Source organism: Diceros bicornis, chromosome 5 (genome assembly GCF_020826845.1).
Source record: "Diceros bicornis minor isolate mBicDic1 chromosome 5, mDicBic1.mat.cur, whole genome shotgun sequence".
Classification (NCBI taxonomy): domain Eukaryota; kingdom Metazoa; phylum Chordata; class Mammalia; order Perissodactyla; family Rhinocerotidae; genus Diceros; species Diceros bicornis.
The window spans coordinates 10,893,044-10,912,077 of NC_080744.1; the positions used below are offsets into that span (position 1 = coordinate 10,893,044).

At 39.7% G+C, this 19,034-nt stretch overlaps 1 protein-coding gene across 4 annotated transcripts in view; it reads right to left on the minus strand.

Annotated features, from left to right (window-relative positions):
- Positions 1-19,034, minus strand: part of MIA2 (MIA SH3 domain ER export factor 2) — a 99,967-nt gene that overhangs the window by 68,763 nt on the left and 12,170 nt on the right. The window contains exons 5-6 of one of the 4 annotated variants that reach the window (XM_058540680.1): positions 15,867-16,085; positions 15,660-15,760 (exon numbers count right to left, since the gene is read on the minus strand). In XM_058540680.1, the coding sequence (XP_058396663.1) occupies positions 15,660-15,760; positions 15,867-16,085 (320 nt within the window). Of the gene's footprint in view, positions 1-9,655; positions 9,924-10,969; positions 10,988-15,659; positions 15,761-15,866; positions 16,086-19,034 lie in introns of those variants that run through there. The other 3 variants (XM_058540679.1, XM_058540676.1, XM_058540678.1) reach the window with 3 other exon arrangements.

Here is a 19,034-nt window from a genome sequence, read left to right on the forward strand (position 1 = left end):
TAGAAAGAATAACCAAATTTATCAAACATCAATAAATATAATGCAATACACAATTACACATGATTTGGTAAGTGGGTCCTAAATTTTAGATGTGATGGGTAGGGCCGGCCCCGTGGCCTAGCGGTTAAGTGCGTGCACTCCGCTGCTGGCGGCCCGGGTTCGGATCCCGGGCACGCACCAATGCACTGCTTGTCAGGCCATGCTGTGACGGCATCCCATATCAAGTGGAGGAAGATGGGCACAGATGTTAGCCCAGGACCAGTCTTCTTCAGCAAAAAAAGAGGAGGATTGGCATGGATGTTAGCTCAGGGCTGATCTTCCCTCACAAAAAAAAAAAAAAAAGTGATGGGTAACACTCCATAAAATATGATAGTGATTAATCACAGAACACTTAAAACCTATTCCACTCCCAAACATGAGTACTAAAGGAGTTCTAGGTCAAGTATCTTAAAAGAATCAACTAATCAAGTTGACAAAATACAGTAAGGTTAAATTACAATTCTTTTTCATCTAACCTCAAATAAACATCATATATATTAATAAAAAACAACATAATAGAATGTCAACATACATGCCTTCAGAATACTTAATGACAATGCAAAGTTCCATGAACATACACTTCTCTAAGATATAAAGCTTGAAAGATAATTGCCCCTTTATGTATTAAGCTAAAAAATTGAGACTTTTTTCCCTATAATTAGTAGTAAACCACCAAAGAGTTTTAAAGGGGTACTGATTCACTCACTATTCACAAGAAAGTACGATGAAAACTATTTTTAGTATGCCTCAATTTTCTTTTTTATTTTACATAAACGTAAACTGGTGACCATAAAAAATAATACTTCTCCCTTCAAAAGGGGATAAAGGGGCCAGCCCAGTGGCATAGCGGTTAAGTTCGTGCACTCCACTTCAGCAGCCCAGGGTTCACACATTCAGATCCCGGGCGTGGACCAACACACCACTCATCAAGCCATGCTGTGGCAGCATCCCACATACAAAATAGAGGAAGACTGGCACAGATGTTAGCTCAGGTACCATCTTCCTCAAGCAAAACGAGGAAGATTGGCAACAGATGTTAGCTCAGGGCCAATCTTCCCCACCAAAAAAAAAAAGGAGGATCAAAAGAGGGGCTAGCCCCATAGCCTACTGATTAAGTTCAGCGCGTTCTGCTTTGGCGGCCCAGGGTTCAGTTCCCAGGCACGGACCTACACCACTCATCGGCAGCCGTGCTGTGGAGGCAACCCACATACAAAATAGAGGAAGACTGACACAGACCTTAGCTCAGGGCTAATTTTCCTCAAGCAAAAAGGAGGAAAATTGGCAACAGATGTTAGTTCAGGGTGAATCTTCCTCAGCAGGGGGGAAAAAAACGGGGGGAGGGGGCGTCAAAAGAGTTTTAGAGTCAAACGGTCTAAACAGAGCTAAGGTAGAATTAGAGTTCAGCCCAAATAAGGTGAAACGGGATCTGAAAAATTAATTACCTCATGAGAAGCTGTTAATATTCATTCAGTCATCCATCCACCAACCCATTCACTAATTCCACATTTATTAATGAATTATAGTCCAGAAACTTTTTTAAAACATACTCTGCTTTTAATCTTATCCATTTTCACAGTTTAATTACCACTATGATGATAACTCACAAATTTGTGACTCCAACTCTGAGTTTTATAATACCTATTTATTGGACAAATCTACTTGGATGTCCCGGGGGCGGTCACTGTACAGAAGGACCATCTGCTACAGTCTGTGTTCTACCTAAATGGGGAAACTTCCTGCAAATGGTTATGGTACCACCCTTGATATGGAGAGGGAGGTGGTCATTCCCAAAGCCAATCATCCAGATAAAAGGAGAGGACCTCTACAAGAAAACCAGTATTTGATCTTAAGCTGGTAAAACCCCCATTTCTACTTCAGTCATTCTCTCTTGATACCCAGACTTTGAAGAAGAGTGCTAGATGCCTTGCACGTGAAAATATTCCAGGTCCTAAAATGGGACAGAGCATAGGAACCTGGAGAGGAAGGTATATTATGTAGGCTAAATTGTCTTGTGTCTTAGTCACTGTGGTTTCTTCTTTTTCAGTATACAAACATTTAGTAAAGGTTTACTTAAATGTTTCAGTCTTGCTTCAGCTGTATCATGAGGAATTGGGCTTAGCCCAAAGTGCTAAATAAAAGCAGACAAGGGTTATAAATGTATTTTGTTTATAGATCTTTTTTTCTATCTGATTTAAAAGATAATTGCATAAAGGAATAGTTATAAATTTATTTTGATGAGTGCAAAATGCATAAAGATGTAAGTTGTGACAAAAACAGCATAGGGAATGAGGATGGAACTATATAGAAACGAAGTTTTTGAAATTAGGTTGTATTAATCCAAAGTGGATCATTATAAATCAAAAATATATAGTAAAAAAAAAAGTAACAACATGGGAATTAAAATGATACAGCAGAAAATATCCACTTAACACAAAGAAATGGAGGAACTGAGAAAAAAGATCTAAGACATATAGAAAATAAGTAGCAAAATAGCAGAAGTACCAGCAATTATATTAAATTAAAATAGATCAAACTTTCCAATTAAATGGCAGAGATTGGCAGAATGGATTTAAAAAACATAATCCAACTATATGCCATCTCCTAGATATACACTTTAGACCAAAAGACATAAATAGGTGGAAAGTAAAAATATGAAAAAGATATTCTATGCAAACAATAACCAAAGGAAAACTGGAGTAGCTATATTATCAGACAAAATAGACTTTAAGACAAAAATTATTAGCAACAAAGAAGGACATTAAATAATGACAAAAGGGTCAATCCATCAAGATGTCACAATTATAAATATATATTTACCTTAAAACAGAGCCCCAAAATACATGAAGTAAAAACTAACAGAATTGAAGGGAAAATTGGACAATTCAACAGTAAGTGGAGACCTCAAAACTCTACTTTCAATAACGAATAGAACAACTAGACAGAACATCAGCAAGGAAATAGAAAATGTGAACAACACTATATACCAATTAGATTTAATATATATCTACAGAACCCTTCACCCACCAAAAACAGATTCTGCTCAAGTGCATATGGAACATCCCCCATGCTAGACTATATGTCAGGCCATAAGACAAGTCTCAAGAAACTTAAAAACACTGAAATCATACAAAGTATGTTCTCTGACCATAACGGAATAAAATTAGAAATTAATAAAAGAAGAAATATGGAAAATTCACAAATATGTGGAAATTAAATAATACACTCCTAAATAACCAACAGGTGAAAGAAGAAATCACAAGGGAAATTAGAAAACACTTTGAGATGAAAGAAAACAAAAATACAACATACCAAACTGTATGGGATGCAGCTAAACAAATTACATAACCTAGATGAAATGGATATATTCCTAAAAACATATAAACTACCAAAACTAACTCAAGAAGAAATAGAAAATCTAATTAGACCTATAACAAGTAAGTAGATTTTAGTTAGTATTAAAAAATACTTCAACTAAGGAAAGCCCAGGACCAGAAGGATTCACCAGTGAATTCTACCAAAAGTTTACAGAAGAATTAACACCAATCATTCTCAAACTCTTTCAAAAAACAAGAGGAGGAAACTCTTCCTAACTCATTCTATGAGGTTAGTATTAACAGCCAGACAAATACATCACAAGAAAAGAAAACCACACATCAATATATGTTATATATAGAGATGCAAAAATCCTCAACAAAATACTAGCAAACCAAATCTAGCAACATATAAAAAGGATTATACACCATGACTAAGTGGAATTAATCCCAGAAATACAAGGTTGGTTCAATATACAAAAATAAATCAATGTTATACACCATTTTAAAAGAACAAAGAAGAAAAAAAAACATGGTCATCTCAACAGACACAGAAAAGAGACTTAACAAAACCCAACACCCTTTCATGATCAAAACACTCAACAAACTGGGACTGAAGGGAACTTCCTCAACTTGACAAGGGGTATCTATGAAAAACCCACAGCTAATATCATACTTAATGGTAAAAGACTGAAAGCTTTCACCTTAAGATCAGGAACAAGACAAGGATGTCCACTCTCTCCATATTTACTCAGCATTGTACTGGAGGTTCTAGCCAGGGCAATTAGGCAAGAAAAAGAAATAAAAGGCACCTAAATTGGAAAGGAAAAAGTAAAACTATCTCCATTTGAAGATGACAGAATCTTATAAATAGAAAATCCTAGGGGTCCATGGAGATTCCTCAAAAAATTAAGAATAGAACTACAATACGATCCAGCTATTCCACTGCTGGGTGTTTATCCAAAGAACATGAAAACACACATGCATAAGGATACATGCACCCCTGTGTTCACTGCAGCATTATTCACAATAGCCAAGACCTGGAAGCAACCTAAGTACCCATCGAGAGAGGAATGGATAAAGAAGATGTGGTATATATACACAATGGAATACTACACAGCCATAAGAAACAATGAAATCCAGCCATTTGTAACAACATGGATGGACATTGAGGGTATTATGCTAAGCCAAATAAGTCAGAGGGAGAAGGTCAAATACCATATGATCTCACTTGTAAGCAGAAGATAAAAACAATAGAAAAACGGGGGCCGGCCCGGTGGCGCAAGCGGTTGGGTGCGCGCGCTCCGCTGCAGCGGCCCGGGGTTCGCTGGTTCGGATCCCGGGCGCGCACCAACGCACTGCTTGGCAGGCCATGCTGTGGCGGCGTCCCATATAAAGTGGAGGAAGATGGGCACGGATGTTAGCCCAGGGCCGTCTTCCTCGGCAAAGAAAGGGGAGGATTGGTGGATGTTAGCACAGGGCTGATCTCCTCACAAAAAAAAAAAAAAAAAAAAAAAAAAAAAAAAAAAAAAAACAATAGAAAAACGAACACACAGACACAGAGATTGGATTGGTGGTTTCCAGAGGAGAAGGGGGGAGGGAGGAGGGCGAAAAGGATGATTAGGCACATGTGTGTGGCGAAGGATTGTGATTAGTCTTTGGGTGGTGAACATGATGTAATCTATGCAGAAATAGAAGTATAATGATGTACACCTGAAATTTATATAATGTTATAAACCAATGTTGCCACAAAAAAAAAAAAGAAAAAGAAAATCCTACGGCCCCACCCGGTGGCATAGTAGTTAAGTTCCGGCTCTGCTTTGGCAGCCCGCGATTTGCGGGTTCGGATCCCAGGCGTAGACCTAGACATCGTTCATCAAGCCATGCTGTGGCAGCGTCCCACATACAAAATAGAGGAAGATTGGCACAGATGTTAGCTCAGGGACAATCTTCCTTAAGCAAAAGGAGGAAGATGGGCAACAGATGTTAGCTCAGAGCCAATCTTCCTCACCAAGAAAAAAAAAAGAAAAGAAAAAAGAAAATCCTAGATAATTCACCAAAAAAAACTATTAGAACAAATAAATAAGTTCAGGAAAGTTGCAGGATACAAAATCAATACAGAAAAATTAATCATATTTCTATACAATAGCAATGAGCAATCTGAAAATGAAATTAAGAAAACATTTCCATTTACAATAGCATTAAAAAGAATAAAATACTTAGGAAAATTTAACAAAATAACTGTAAACCTTATACCCTGAAAACTACAAAACACTACTGAAAGAAATTAAAGAAGATCTAAATAAATGGAAAGACATCCCATGTTCATAGATTGGAAGACTTAATATTGTCAAGACGGCAATACTCCCCAAATTGATCTACAGAGTCAATACAATCCCTATCAAAATTCCAACTGCCTCCTTTGCAAAAATGGACAAGCTGATCCTAAAATTCATATGGAAATGCAAGGGACAATGTTTCCTTATATATAGATACATAGCCATAGATAGATACATAGATAGTCCTATAGATAGGCCTGTAGACCGTCCTATCTATCTATCTATCCATATATTAATCAAAACAATATTGAAAAAGAAGAACAATGCCGGAGCACTCATACTTCCCTATTTCAAAACTTACTACAAGCCTACAATAATCAAGACAGTTTAGCAATGGCCTAAGGATAGATATATAGACCAATGGAATAGAAATGAGTATCCAGAAATAAGCTCTTAAATTTATGGTCAGTTGATTTTCAATGGCAGTACCAAAACAAATCATCAGGGAAAGAACAGTCTTTTCAACAAATGGTACTGGGACAAGTGGATATCCATATGCAAAAGAATGAATCTGGACCCACACTTTATACCATATATAAAAATTAACCAAAAATGGATCACAGACCTTAATGTAAGAGCTAAAACTCTTAGAAGGAAGCATAGATGTAAACCTTTGTGACCTTATTTTAAGCAATGGTTTCTTAAATATGACACCAAAAGCATAAGCAACCAAAGAAAAAAACAGACAAATTGGATTTCATCAAAATTAAAAGCCTTGGTACTTCAAAGCACACCATCAAGTAAGTAAAAAGATAACCCACGAGAAAATACGTGCAAATCATATTTGATAAGGGTCTAATATTCTGAAAGTATAAAGAACTCTTACGACTTCAACAATAAAAGGACAAATAATCCAATTTTAAAAATGGGCAAAAGTACTGAACAGACGTTTCTCCAAAGAAGATACCCAAGTGGCCAACAAGCATGTGTAAAGATGCTCAACATCATTAGTCATTAGGGGAATGCAAAGCAAAAACCACAATGAAATACCACTTTTACACTCATTACTAAGGTGGCTACTGAAAAAAAAAAAGTGTTGGAGAGGATGTGGGAAATTAAAACCCTCACAAACTGCTGGTGGGGATAGGAAATGGTGTAGCCTCTGTGGAAAACAATTTGGCAGTTCATCAAAAAGTTAAACACACAGTAAATATGACCAGTAATTCTACTCTTAGGTATATACCCAAGAGAACTGAAAACATTCATTTAAAAAAACCTGTACATGAATGTCCATAGCAGCACTATTCATAATAGCCAAAAAGTGGAAACAACTCAAATGGCCATTAACTATAAATGGATATTCAAAATGTGGTGTGTCTTTATACAACGGAATATTTTTCAGCCATAAAAAGGAATGAAGTACTGTTACCTACTACAACATGGATGACTCTTGAAAGGATGCTAAGTAAAAGAAGCCATACACAAAAGGCCACACATTGTATGATTCCATTCACAAGAAATGTCCAGAATAGACAAATTCATAGAAAGTAGATTGGTTGTCAAGGGACAGGGGAGGGGAGAATTGGGACTGACTGCTAATAAGTACAGGGTTTCTTTTCCAGGTGATGAAAACATTCTGGAATTGTGATGATGCTTGCACAACATAGTGAATAAAAAAATCACTAAATTCAGGAGCCGGCCCAGTGGCACAAGCAGTTAAGTGTGCGCACTCCGCTGCGCGGGCCCAGGGTTGGCTGGTTCGGATCCTGGGTGCGCACCAACGCACCGCTTGGCAATCCATGCTGTGGTGGTGTCCCATATAAAGTAAAGGAAGATGGCCATGGATGTTAGCCGAGGGCCAGTCTTCCTCAGCAAAAAGAAGGAGGATTGGCAGATGTTAGCTCAGGGCCGATCTTCCTGACACACACACAAAAAAATCATTGAATTGACCACTATAAAAGGGAATTTTATGTTATGTGATTATATCTCAATAAAAAATAAATTATTTTTTAAATTAAAAAAAAATTTAAAAAGCAGAGCAGTGTTGTGCCATCCTAGCCCCCGGGGCCAGTGTGGTGGGCATAGTGGCATTTAGCAAAAAAATCACCCAGGTGTTCACAGGACTAGAAAAAATTCTGCAAAATCTGGCTACCCCCTCCATGTCTCTCTCCATTGACAGTTCTATACAAACTAAGTTTAGATTATTGTTGTTTTTAGCGAAGAAAGGGAAATACGTGCAATCTGAAATTCTCTCTCATCCCACAATATGTTCTTCCTACAAACCCCTACCTCTGTGAATAAATAAGTTACCATAGCCAGGTGGGAGTCATCCTAGATTCCTTCTCCCATCCTTCACATTGTCAATACAGTCCGACCCATTTTAGCGATTAGCTACTAAATACTTCTCATTCAGCACCCTCTTCCCCTTCCCCACTTGACCACTCTGTCATCTCTTCCTTACGCCCTCATCTCTTCCTTACACCCTATTTCTAGTTTTGTTTTTCTTACATCTAACCTACCCGCTACTATCAGGAAGATCTTGTGTGTGTGTGTGTGGGTGTGTGAGGAAGATCGGCCCTGTGCTAACATCTGCCAATCCTCCTCTTTTTGCTGAGGAAGACTGGCCCTGGGCTAACATCCACGGCCATCTTCCTCCACTTTATATGGGACGCCGCCACAGCATGGCCTGACAAGTGGTTAGTCATTGCGCCCGGGATCCGAACCGGCGCACCCGGGCCGCAGCAGCGGAGCGCGCACTGAACCGCTTGCGCCACCGGGCCAGCCCAGGAAGATCTATTTAAACCAAAGGTCTAACCACTGAAATTCTTCAACAGCCCTCCAGCACCTACATCACCTGCAACCTACTCATGACTCCAGTAAGCTTCATTGCTCACCACTCCCTGAGCCCACTTTACACTCTAGTAACACAGCCCCTAGTTCACTGCACACACCATGCTGCTTCATGCCTCCTCTGCTTAAACTGTTCGCTCAGCCTGGAAAGGCTGTCCTAAACACTCAAGAAAATGTCATCTCTCCTACCCCTCAACTTCCCCAGCACTTTGTGTGCACGCTTCAGCAAGCACTTCATCAGTTCCTACTTCGTATTGTTTTTTTGTCTTCTCTCCCATCCCAAGTACACCAGGGATCCAAACCGTGTCTTAGTCCATTTAGAATCTCCATAGAACTGTCGTTCTAGACTCACTGTGATGGAATGAATGGCTACCATGGCAACAGTACTTTTTAATATACTAACAAGAAACCAATAATCTTAACTGCCCCAATATTTAAAAAGGTTTTTTAAAATTTTAATGCAAACAGGTTTTAACAACACGGCGACATAAATGCTCCTAAACATGTCCACAAAGATACCTATAAACACTTAGAAAAATCCCTACAACCCGATTATAAACTGAATCTAAAAAAATTAAAGAAAGTTTGAACACTGGGAGTTTAATATCTCCAGATTTTACATTAACATGACCTTTTACATTAACAAGACACAGCAAGAAGTGAAGAACAAGCTAACTTATGGTAAAGCATCTCAAAAGAGCATTCTTTATTAAAAAACAACGCAGAACCAGAATCCCAACTCCTTAGGTGTCCTTTCAAGACAAGGAGAAGTTTCACTAAAGGAACTCATTTCAGAGGATCAGTGCTCAAGTTTCTCACAGTCGGAGGAACCACGCGTCACTGACCCCTGTTCTAAATAAATAACAGGACGGAAAGGCTAATTCGTTTTAGGAATCGGGAAACATTTAACACGTCTTTGCAAAGTCCCGCTAAGCAACTGCTCCCTTCACCTGCCTGATCTCCAGGTTCCCTTCCACCACACAGAAAGACCGCCCCAGCGTCCTGCGAACCTGGCCGCTGCCTCGGACCCAGGCGGGAGCCCTGCGGCAGGTGAGAACCGGCTTCGGGACCCCCGAGCACTGCCGCTCAGACCCCAAATCCCAAGTCTGCGGCTTCCTTCCCCGGGCGGCTCCCGCGACCCCCGGGCCAAGTGACCCTGACCGCGGCCGGACTCACCCTGCGCAGCTTCTCCACGACCAGCCCCAAGTACGGCGGAGGGGCAGTCCCGGGCCCCTCCATGGCGCCAAGGTTGCCCGGACTCGAGCCGCCGCAGCCAGGCCTGGCCGAGCCACGACAAGCGGCAGAGAACGCGCAGCGTTCCGTCCGGAACCCAAACCCGCACCCGGCAACCGGAGCAGACCACCGCGGAGCCGGCTGCGGGGGGCGGCCGAGGGAACGGCGCCGACAGGCCTCGCGTGCCCACGCCGCCCACCCGGCAGCCTCGGACCCCACGTTACGCTTTCCGTCCCGAGGACCCGAAAGTCCCAGCCCGTCCCGCAGGAGCCTGCGACTTGCCCTCCCGCGGCCGCCCGACCCCCCGGTTTGGTTTAGGCCAGGCCTCGGCGGGGGGCGGGGCCGCGGCAAATCCCCCCTCCTGATTCGCGCGAGGTTCGTAGACGTGTCCTGGTCGTTCGCTCTTAAAGGGGCCGACGCTCCACTTGGCGAAGCCACCCTGCAGTGGAAGTCGAGGGGCTCGGGGCTGGGAGAGCGGGATTCGGCCTCAGGCTCTGCGCTGTGGTGTAGACCGCACATCTCTGAAGAGCAGGGCAGTGGCCAGGACCCCCCACACGGGGTGGCCGCGGCGGCGAGGCTTCTCCGGGAGGCCCCTCAGCGTGGCCCCGGGCCGACGCCAGGCCCAGCCCCAGCCCCAGCGCCTCCTCCCGCAGCCCCGCCGGAGCCTGCAGTCTGCGCCCCGCGGAAGCCCCGCCGGTGTCGTACCCCGGGGGACCCCGCCGCCGCCTGCGTTCCTGCCAGAAAACGGCCTGCAGGGCCAGCGCCCGCGCGTCCTGCCAACCGTGTCCGGACTCTGGACTTTGGACGGGAAGGCGTGTCGGGTGCGCCGCGGTCGGGGCAGAGTTGAACCTTCCCACGCAGGAGAGCGTCCACCGGGCCTGGGGTCCCCTCTTCCGCCTGAGTTACCTGGGCCCAGGCTCGGCTGGACTGGCCTCAGGTCCCGAGCTCCAGTTAGCCAAATGCTCATCAAACCCGGGGGACCTTGGCCGGGCGCCGCTCTTCTCCCCTGGGAGGGCAGCTAAAAGTAGCACCTTGCTCTCTAAATTTAGGACCCTATTTTTAGGTCCGTTGAGTAAAGTAGCGAGGGCTGGATTTGCTCGTGGGAGGCGGCTTTAGCTGACATAGATGTCAGGGGTAACCCACCTCTGAGTCTTCCTTGCCAGCTTAATAACCATTCTCCCCAAATCCGGCCTTCTACCTCAAGTCCTCAGTGAAGCAACCCAACAAGGAACAGATCCTTCTTCCTAAACGAGTCACCCAAGAGAACTCAATAGTTGAACAAAATCCTGAGGAAATGTCCCTAATGTAAGCTCTGGCAGCAACAGAACTATTGTGCGAAACAGAATCAAAAAATGGCCCGAGTTCACAGCAAGTGATTTTCAGGACCAAAATGCGGCCTAGTTCTTCGCAACTCGAAGTGCTCTCTCTGCGTTGCCACATCAGCCTAAGGAGTTTCAGGAACTGTCAGTGTCAGCGAGTAGCAGAAATTGCTTCATCTCCATTTTTAAGGTATTACACAACCTTCGTACGTGTTGGACGATGTGTATTGAAATTAAATTATGTGAATAGTTAAGTCAAAACAGAAGCATAACCAAAATATTATCTTTAGAATATCCAAGAATCTTAGAACAATGTATGCCTCAATCAGAACATTGTATTACTCATTAAAATTGCTCAATAAGTCTGAACATTTTTAGGGAACTCCAGAATCATTTTCAGCTCTCAGGACTTATTTATACGCTAAAACATTAAAAAAAAAAAATCCCTTTGCCCTCCCTAAGGCTGTCTGTGCCCCTTTTCAATTTTTCAATAATTACCATTCCAAATATTGAAAACATAGATTAGGGACAAAAGAATAAATGAAATTTTTTTAAAAAAGAAAAATCTAAAAGTTTCCCCCATAGCAAAAACACAGTAAAACTTAAACTCAGTGCCAGATTCAAACCTAATTTCTTTTCTGTACACGTAATAGTCATATAGAACTTACCTGTTCCTCTAGATCTTTCAATTCCATTTTTTTAAAAAGTTCATGTTAAAATGTCCTAACAGGTAAATAAAGTTCTACTAAGCACCTCATATCCTGGAGAAAGATTCCAGTACACCCCGCACTCCTGTTTTCACACTGACTGTGATCCTGTGTTGACACTTGTGTGGTAATGGGGTGCTATAGGTGGAGTTGTGACTACCAATCCATAATCCAATTTCATGGACATCACTCCTGATTAAATATATATATTTTTTCTTAACGATCATATATATTACTACCCTCTTAAACGCTACAATTGAAAAGAGAAATCCTGAATTTGGTAACAGATAAAAATTAAATTGAATGTTTCATTCAATGGTCTACTCATATAGACTACATGATTTTTACCATGTAAGAGAGAGTCAAAGATTGTTCTCCTTAAGTAGACGTGGGATTTTGCTGTCTTATATGGGCCTGCTTTAAAGGAAATGGAGAAAAAATGCTGTTAGTGTTTGTGACAGCTACTGGAAAGCATCCAAGAGCGTTGGAAACATGCTAACCAGTAAATCTTGTCCACAACCTTGAAATTGATTTCCCTTATGAAGGGCCCCATTGCAAAACTGTAAGTACTAGTTACTCTCGTTTAATTAAACAGGCAGTGGCACAGGCTACAAGAGCTAGTCCTTTGGCAGAAAATCAAACGTGCTGAGCCGCGTTTTCATTCTCTGGGCTAGTGATGTAGGAGCTGTTCTCAGAACACACTGAATCAGGTGCTGCCTATTGAACAAGAGCCGGGTAACTTCTATTGTTTATTCTATTGTTTATTCTAGTTAAGAATATATAAATGTTAGAACTTACAGAGCCTCCTCAATTATAAAATAAAGTAGATAAAAAGCGATATTGATTCCTATTACTTGAACAATTCAAAGAAAGTATGTTGTGTGGAAAATCTAACTGGAATTACCAGCAAACAGAAACAATTGCCTGAAACAATTAGGCAAAAAGAAAAGGAAACCCTTTCATCTAAATTTAACTGGAAAATTGCTCAAATTTTTCATTTACTGCAGCTATTCAAAACAATATCATCGATGCTTAATAGATGCATTAAGCCTGTTAGAATTCTAGATCTGGCAGGAAATCTTCAGAACATTTAGTCCAAACATTGTGAACATAAAGCCCTGTAGAGGCCAAATAGTTGAAATAAGTGTAGGGAAAGGAAGAATGCCTGTCTATTCAATGCAAGCACTGTTCAGCTTGAGCTGCCCGTGGCCATATGAGAATGGGAGGCTGTCTATTACAGTCTTCTACTTTTTCAAGAGAACCCAGAAATCCAGATTTTCTATATGAACTCACCTTTTAAATGTTGGCAACTGGTTCATAATTTTTTAAGCAATGCACCAGCCAGTTTTGACCAGCAGCCTGTCATCTAGGTTCAGCTTCTGCTTTTAGAGTTTTAAATCTGCGACTCCCCCAGAGAATAAGTGACTTTCCAAAGTCACAAGATAATTAACATTAAATTGAATATTTTCATGTCTAAAGAATTTCAACCAAAATGGTTCAAGTAATGTATTTGACTATGTTGACTGAGTCCACAAAAACTAGCATACTTAGCATAGCCTTTATTAAATAAGCACTTTATATGAGAAGTGAATATGACATACTGATTAATAAATTATTTTTTTAATTTAGTAACTTCACTGGTATGGTTTGGGGGGAGTGGGATGACAGGTGAGGGGTAGGTCAGTAGGACATGCCAATAAGTAGAATTAATTCCATGGGGGGTTGAAAGCTTTATTATGACTATTTTTATAATCATTCTTATTATTAGTTTTTGTTTTCTCCTATGCTAGAGCAGATTTCTAAGAAAAGTTTTTAATCAACATCTTCAAGACCAAAATTAATTACTTCTCTGGGCTTATTTACCAAGTAATGTCAACTTTCTGGGAACTAGCAAAGAAATAAAGTGAGGAGGAAGCCACTGAAAGCAAAATGATATTGTGTCATTAAGCCCAGTTTTCACAAAGACTCTTAGCACAGTCAGTGGCACCATCATCCACCTGGTCACCCTAGCTAGAAACCTGGTAAGTTATCCTCACTTCTCCATTTTATTCTCCTCGCTACATTCAATCGATCATTAAGTCTAATGAATAGTATCTACAAAAAAATATATCTAGTTTGTCATTCTAATCATTTTAACAACTACCATCAGGTATTAGGCCAAAAGTTAAAAACTGTGGCTCGTGGACCAAACCCAACCCACAGAATGTTTTATGTGACCTGAATAGTATTTTTTTTTAATCTGGATATTTGCCAGCATTAAAAATTTGAATGTGTCTGTCACACAAAAAATCCAGATTTCCAACTTTTCTTGAAATATTAGAGAAGATCCCTCAAAACCAGGCTGAAGGTAAGTAACAGCTACGTCCTTGCAAGAAGGCTTACACTCTCCAGCTGGTTGCAGTTCTCACCTTCACCTTTGCTTCACACATTTTCTTGGAGTTTGTAAACCCTGATTTAGACCTCCACTGTTTGTTTCCTGAACTAATGCAATAACTTCTTGACTGGGCTCCCTGCCTCTGGTCTTTACCTGTTCAATCCTTATTGGATAATGTTGACAGATAGACTTTACAAATGAAACTTTTTCATTTTACTCCCTGCTTTAAATTCTTTGAGAGTGCCCCATCATCTTCAAGATAGAGTTTATCTTCCTATTATAACCTGCAAAGCTATTCTTGATTTAATCCCTGTATACATCTTCAGTCTCACCCTGTATTCAGTAGACTGAATTGCTTATAGTTGTCCAAAAATGCCATGATCTCTCCCACTTCTGTACTTTTAAAATGTTCTCTCTTCAACCTAAAATGCTCATCCTTTCCTTGTCTGCCTAACTCCTACTCTTCCTGCAAGATCAGCTCAAGTATGATCTCCTCTGGGACACTTTTCCAGGCTTCTCCTCCCCTCCCTCTCTACCTACCACGTCCAGTCAATCTACTAGGCAGCTCCTCCTGCATATCAGTAGCATCCTGTGGCCATTACAGCACCGTATTATAATTATTGCTTTTCTTACCTGTGTCCTCCAACTAGAGTGAGCTCCTTGAAGGCAACCACTGTTAAATTTCATCTTAAAATGGAAATGAGCAAATAAAAGTGCTTCCTCAATTATTTCTATGGCAGCAGTAGGTGAAAAAAGGAACTAACATTTGTAAAAGGCCTCCTATGTGCCAAGTACTACAGCTAGGTCCTTCTGCAATATCTCATTTACAATAAATGAGATAAGATTTAATAGGATTGGGCCGGCCCCGTGGCTTAGCGGTTAAGTGCGCGCGCTCCTCTGCTGGCGGCCAGGGTTCGGATCCCGGGAGTGCACCGACGCACCGCTTCTCCGGCCATGCTGAGGCCGCGCGTCCCACATACAGCAACTAGAAGGACGTGCAGCTATGACATACAACTATCTACTGGGGCTTTGGGGGGAAAAATAAATAAATAAATAAATAAAATTATTAAAAAAAAAGATTTAATAGGATTTACAATAAATGAAAAAGTGGGCAGATGGTGGAATTTTAGTTATGGCTTAGTTAAATTTTGAGATATTAGTTGCTTTTATGAGATTTTCACATTACACCATTTTGAGGTCACAGCTGTCATGCAGACACTAATGATTTGCTTATGACTCACTTTTAGTTCATATTATTTCTGAGTTAACTCATTTAGTATAATTTTCCCTGATTTGAAAAAAAAAGTGAAGGAAAAAAACCAATGCGCAAGATCAACGAAGCCTAAGGAAAGCTTAAAAAAAATTCTAACAACATCCATGCAACAAAACGTTCACCTAAGGAGAAATCTTACATGTAAGATTTTACAGAAAGAGAAACATTATGTAACATTTACATAGGGAGGATTCACTCAAACATAATTTTCAGCTGCTCCTATGTTTAGCAAACTAGGTAAAATTATTGCAAAAGATTTAAAACATCAACTTACCTTTTCTGTAAGAATTACAATTGGTGAAAATGCAGACTTCATGAAATCATATATATCAATTTGAAATAAATATTTCAGAATCTGACACTCGGAAGCATCTTCTGTTGATTTATAAATAAAAATATGTTAACAATTGATGTGATGTAACTTTTGAAACTAATTTATTTCTTAATTGCTGCAATAGAGAACACATAACTTATTTCTTACCTTTTTGAGCAATGTAATTTTGAGAAGACAAAGAGTAATCAGTTGAAACCATCTGACTGTTTGGCAGAGTATTTTCCTCAGATCTGTCTATTTCTACCTGAGTAGGCTCTTCAGTGTCTAGTGATGTTTTTGATTTTTCATCATTATTTTCAGAAGATGGAGTTTCAAAATGTACTTCTTCGTGAATTCTCATAGGTAACTCTACATTAGAGGCCATATCTGCGAATAAATAAAGAGAAATGTTTTGGTGGGTATTTTGTTTTTGGTTTTTTTGGTCAGGAAGATTGGCCCTGAGCTAACATCTGTTGCCAGTCTTCCTCTTTTTGCTTGAGGAAGAGTGGCCCTCAGCTAACAACTGTCCCCATCTTCCTCTACTTTATACATGGGACGCTGCCACAGCATGGCTGATGAGTGATGTAGGTCCACACCCGGGATCCGAGCCTGCAAACCTAGGCTGCCAAAGTGGAGCACGCCGAACTTAACCCAGGCTGACCCCTGGTGGGTTTTATTAATATTTACTTTGTTGTGGGCTTCCCTTTTGTTTTCTAGGCAGGTCATTCTTTGAACCTTTGTGGTCATTGTGACACTTCATTATGGAAAGAGTTCACCAAAACATAATTGTCGCCTGTATTAGTTCCTATTGCTGATGTAATAAATTACCACACACTTAGTGACTTAAACAATACAAATATATTCTCTTAGAGTTCTGGGGATCAGAAGTCCTAAAACCAAGGTGGTGGCAGGGCCATGTTCCTTCTGGAGGCTCTAGAGGAGAATCCATTTCCTTGCCTTTTCTACCTTCTGGAGACCACCTGCATCCCTTGGCTCATGGCCCCATCTTTCATCCTCAAATCCAGCAGTGCAGCATTTTCCAATCTCTCTCTCTTGCTCTGACCTTCCTGCCTTCCCATAAGAAACTTTGCAATTATATTGGGCCCACTAGAATAATCTCTGCATCTCAGGATGCTTAATTTAATCACATCTGCAAGGTCCTTTTTGCCATGTAAAGTAACATATTCACAGGGTCTGGGGATTAAGACATGGACATCTTTGAGGGACCATTATTCAGCCAAGGAAGAATTTAAAAACTGTATACAATTCAGTTCTCTATATTGCCTTTTTGTTCTAAAAACTGTTTAAAAAAAGCTAGCATGACTGTCAACAACAACTGTGTTCTACTATAGAAGCTTATGACTAAGAATGAGATAGTAAATAAATCCCTATAGGATTTCATTCCTCTTAAATACATTTATTATCCAAGAAGGTATAATATTTAAATGACATTGCAAATATATATATCCCTGCCCTTCAAGAAAATTGGTGAAATAGATTTTTCTTAACCTGTTATAGAACCAGAAAGAGTCAAAATAACCAAAATTATTTACACTATCTACAGCCTACTCGATATTGATAGTAAATTCTATTTAATAAATAGAACAAACTGAGCTAGAAAGAAAGGCAACATTAGAACTTACAGCAATTAATTTCCAAGTTCTGAAATCTAGTCCGCTGGATCATGCATATCTACGATACATATTTGCTAATATGTACTATTAATATAACGGCCATTATCACTCAAACTTTTAATGAGTTTGCTCCAAAGGTGGAAGAACCACCTACCACTAAAGAAACTATATTAGCCATTTGCATAGAAAGGCACCCATAATCTTATGATATTTGAAACAAATTTGAAAATGATAAGGTACCAATCAAGTGTCAGGTATTGTACTTTTTCTTCTCTCTTGGAGCTACGTTAATTTCAACGTTCAACCTTTGTTTTCCCCTTCATCCTATGTCCAGTAGATTATTATATATCATATCATATCATCCAGTGAGTATATTTAAAAAAAAACAATGAATGAATAGAAGCTTTTTAAATCCCCAAATCAAATACATTCTTTATGTCAAGTGAAAATTTTGGAGGAAAATGTGATTGAGAGCAATCCTTACTGGTTAGTACTTATAGGATATTTTCTATTTTAAAGCACATTATATTATTTACTAATTTACTAGACTGTGTTGAGTAAAACAAACACAGATAATGTTAAGATCAAAATATATTCTTGACATATTGTTATTTATTTTAGGAATTATCCACTTATTTTAGAAATTATCAAGAAAAGATTGACAGCATTAAAATAACATTTTGTATGTTTGTGTTGGCTCAGTAAAGGAAAAATACTGATATTATAAATAGAATATAAAAATAATAACTACAAGATATTCTCGTTCACCTGCTAGTAAAATACACGCTGCCATGAGTATACACAGGTATATGCTTTTTTCCTCTTCCAGACCCAGTAACAGCATAAGGCTGTGCTGAGAAATCAAGTTAAAAAATCAATAGTAAATTGTATTTTAAATTTCATTTCTATGCTATGAATGTGTCTGTAAAAGGCAAAGCTTCACCTGAGACTGATGTTTCCTTAATTTGGTGATCTCGTGAAATTCACATATTGCTTCAGTAAGATGAAAGTGTCATAAATTTCTGAAAGCGAACTCAAGAAACTCTAAATCTTATCACTGCTTTTTTACAGAAGTCAAATAAATCTATACTGTCAAATAAAAATGCATATTATCCAACTGATAATGTGATCATTACTTTAGGAAAATGTTTTATATTGCATTTCAATGAAACAAAGCTGATAGAAGTTTAAATAAAATATTCCTGATTTTTCTGTTTTTTTGCTACATATTAAATATTTAAATGATTTATACCTTTAAATGATAATATACCTGAATACAAATTTAGATTGAAAAGGTGTATGCACTTCTCTTGAGAACCTTCATTTAAAAAGGATTACCCTTCCCCAAAATTAATTTAAAAAATTTTAATTTGAAACATATATGTCAAAATTTGCCACATTTGTAACGTTGCATCATATGTTTGTGTGTATGCCATGTCAAATAGCTATCAATTTATTTTAAGACACTTAATTCAATTTTCAAACATAGTTTAAACGGATCACTTGATTGAATTAACTAATCAAACAGGGTTAAAAAAAAAAGTCCTGAGCCAGCCCTGATGGTCTAGTGGTTAACGTTGCATGCCCTCCACTTTGGCAGCCCAGGTTCGCTTCCTGGTCACGGAACCACACTACCTGGCTGTGGGTTGCCATGCTGTGGTGGCAGCTCACATAGAAGAACTAGAAGGACTTACAACTAGTA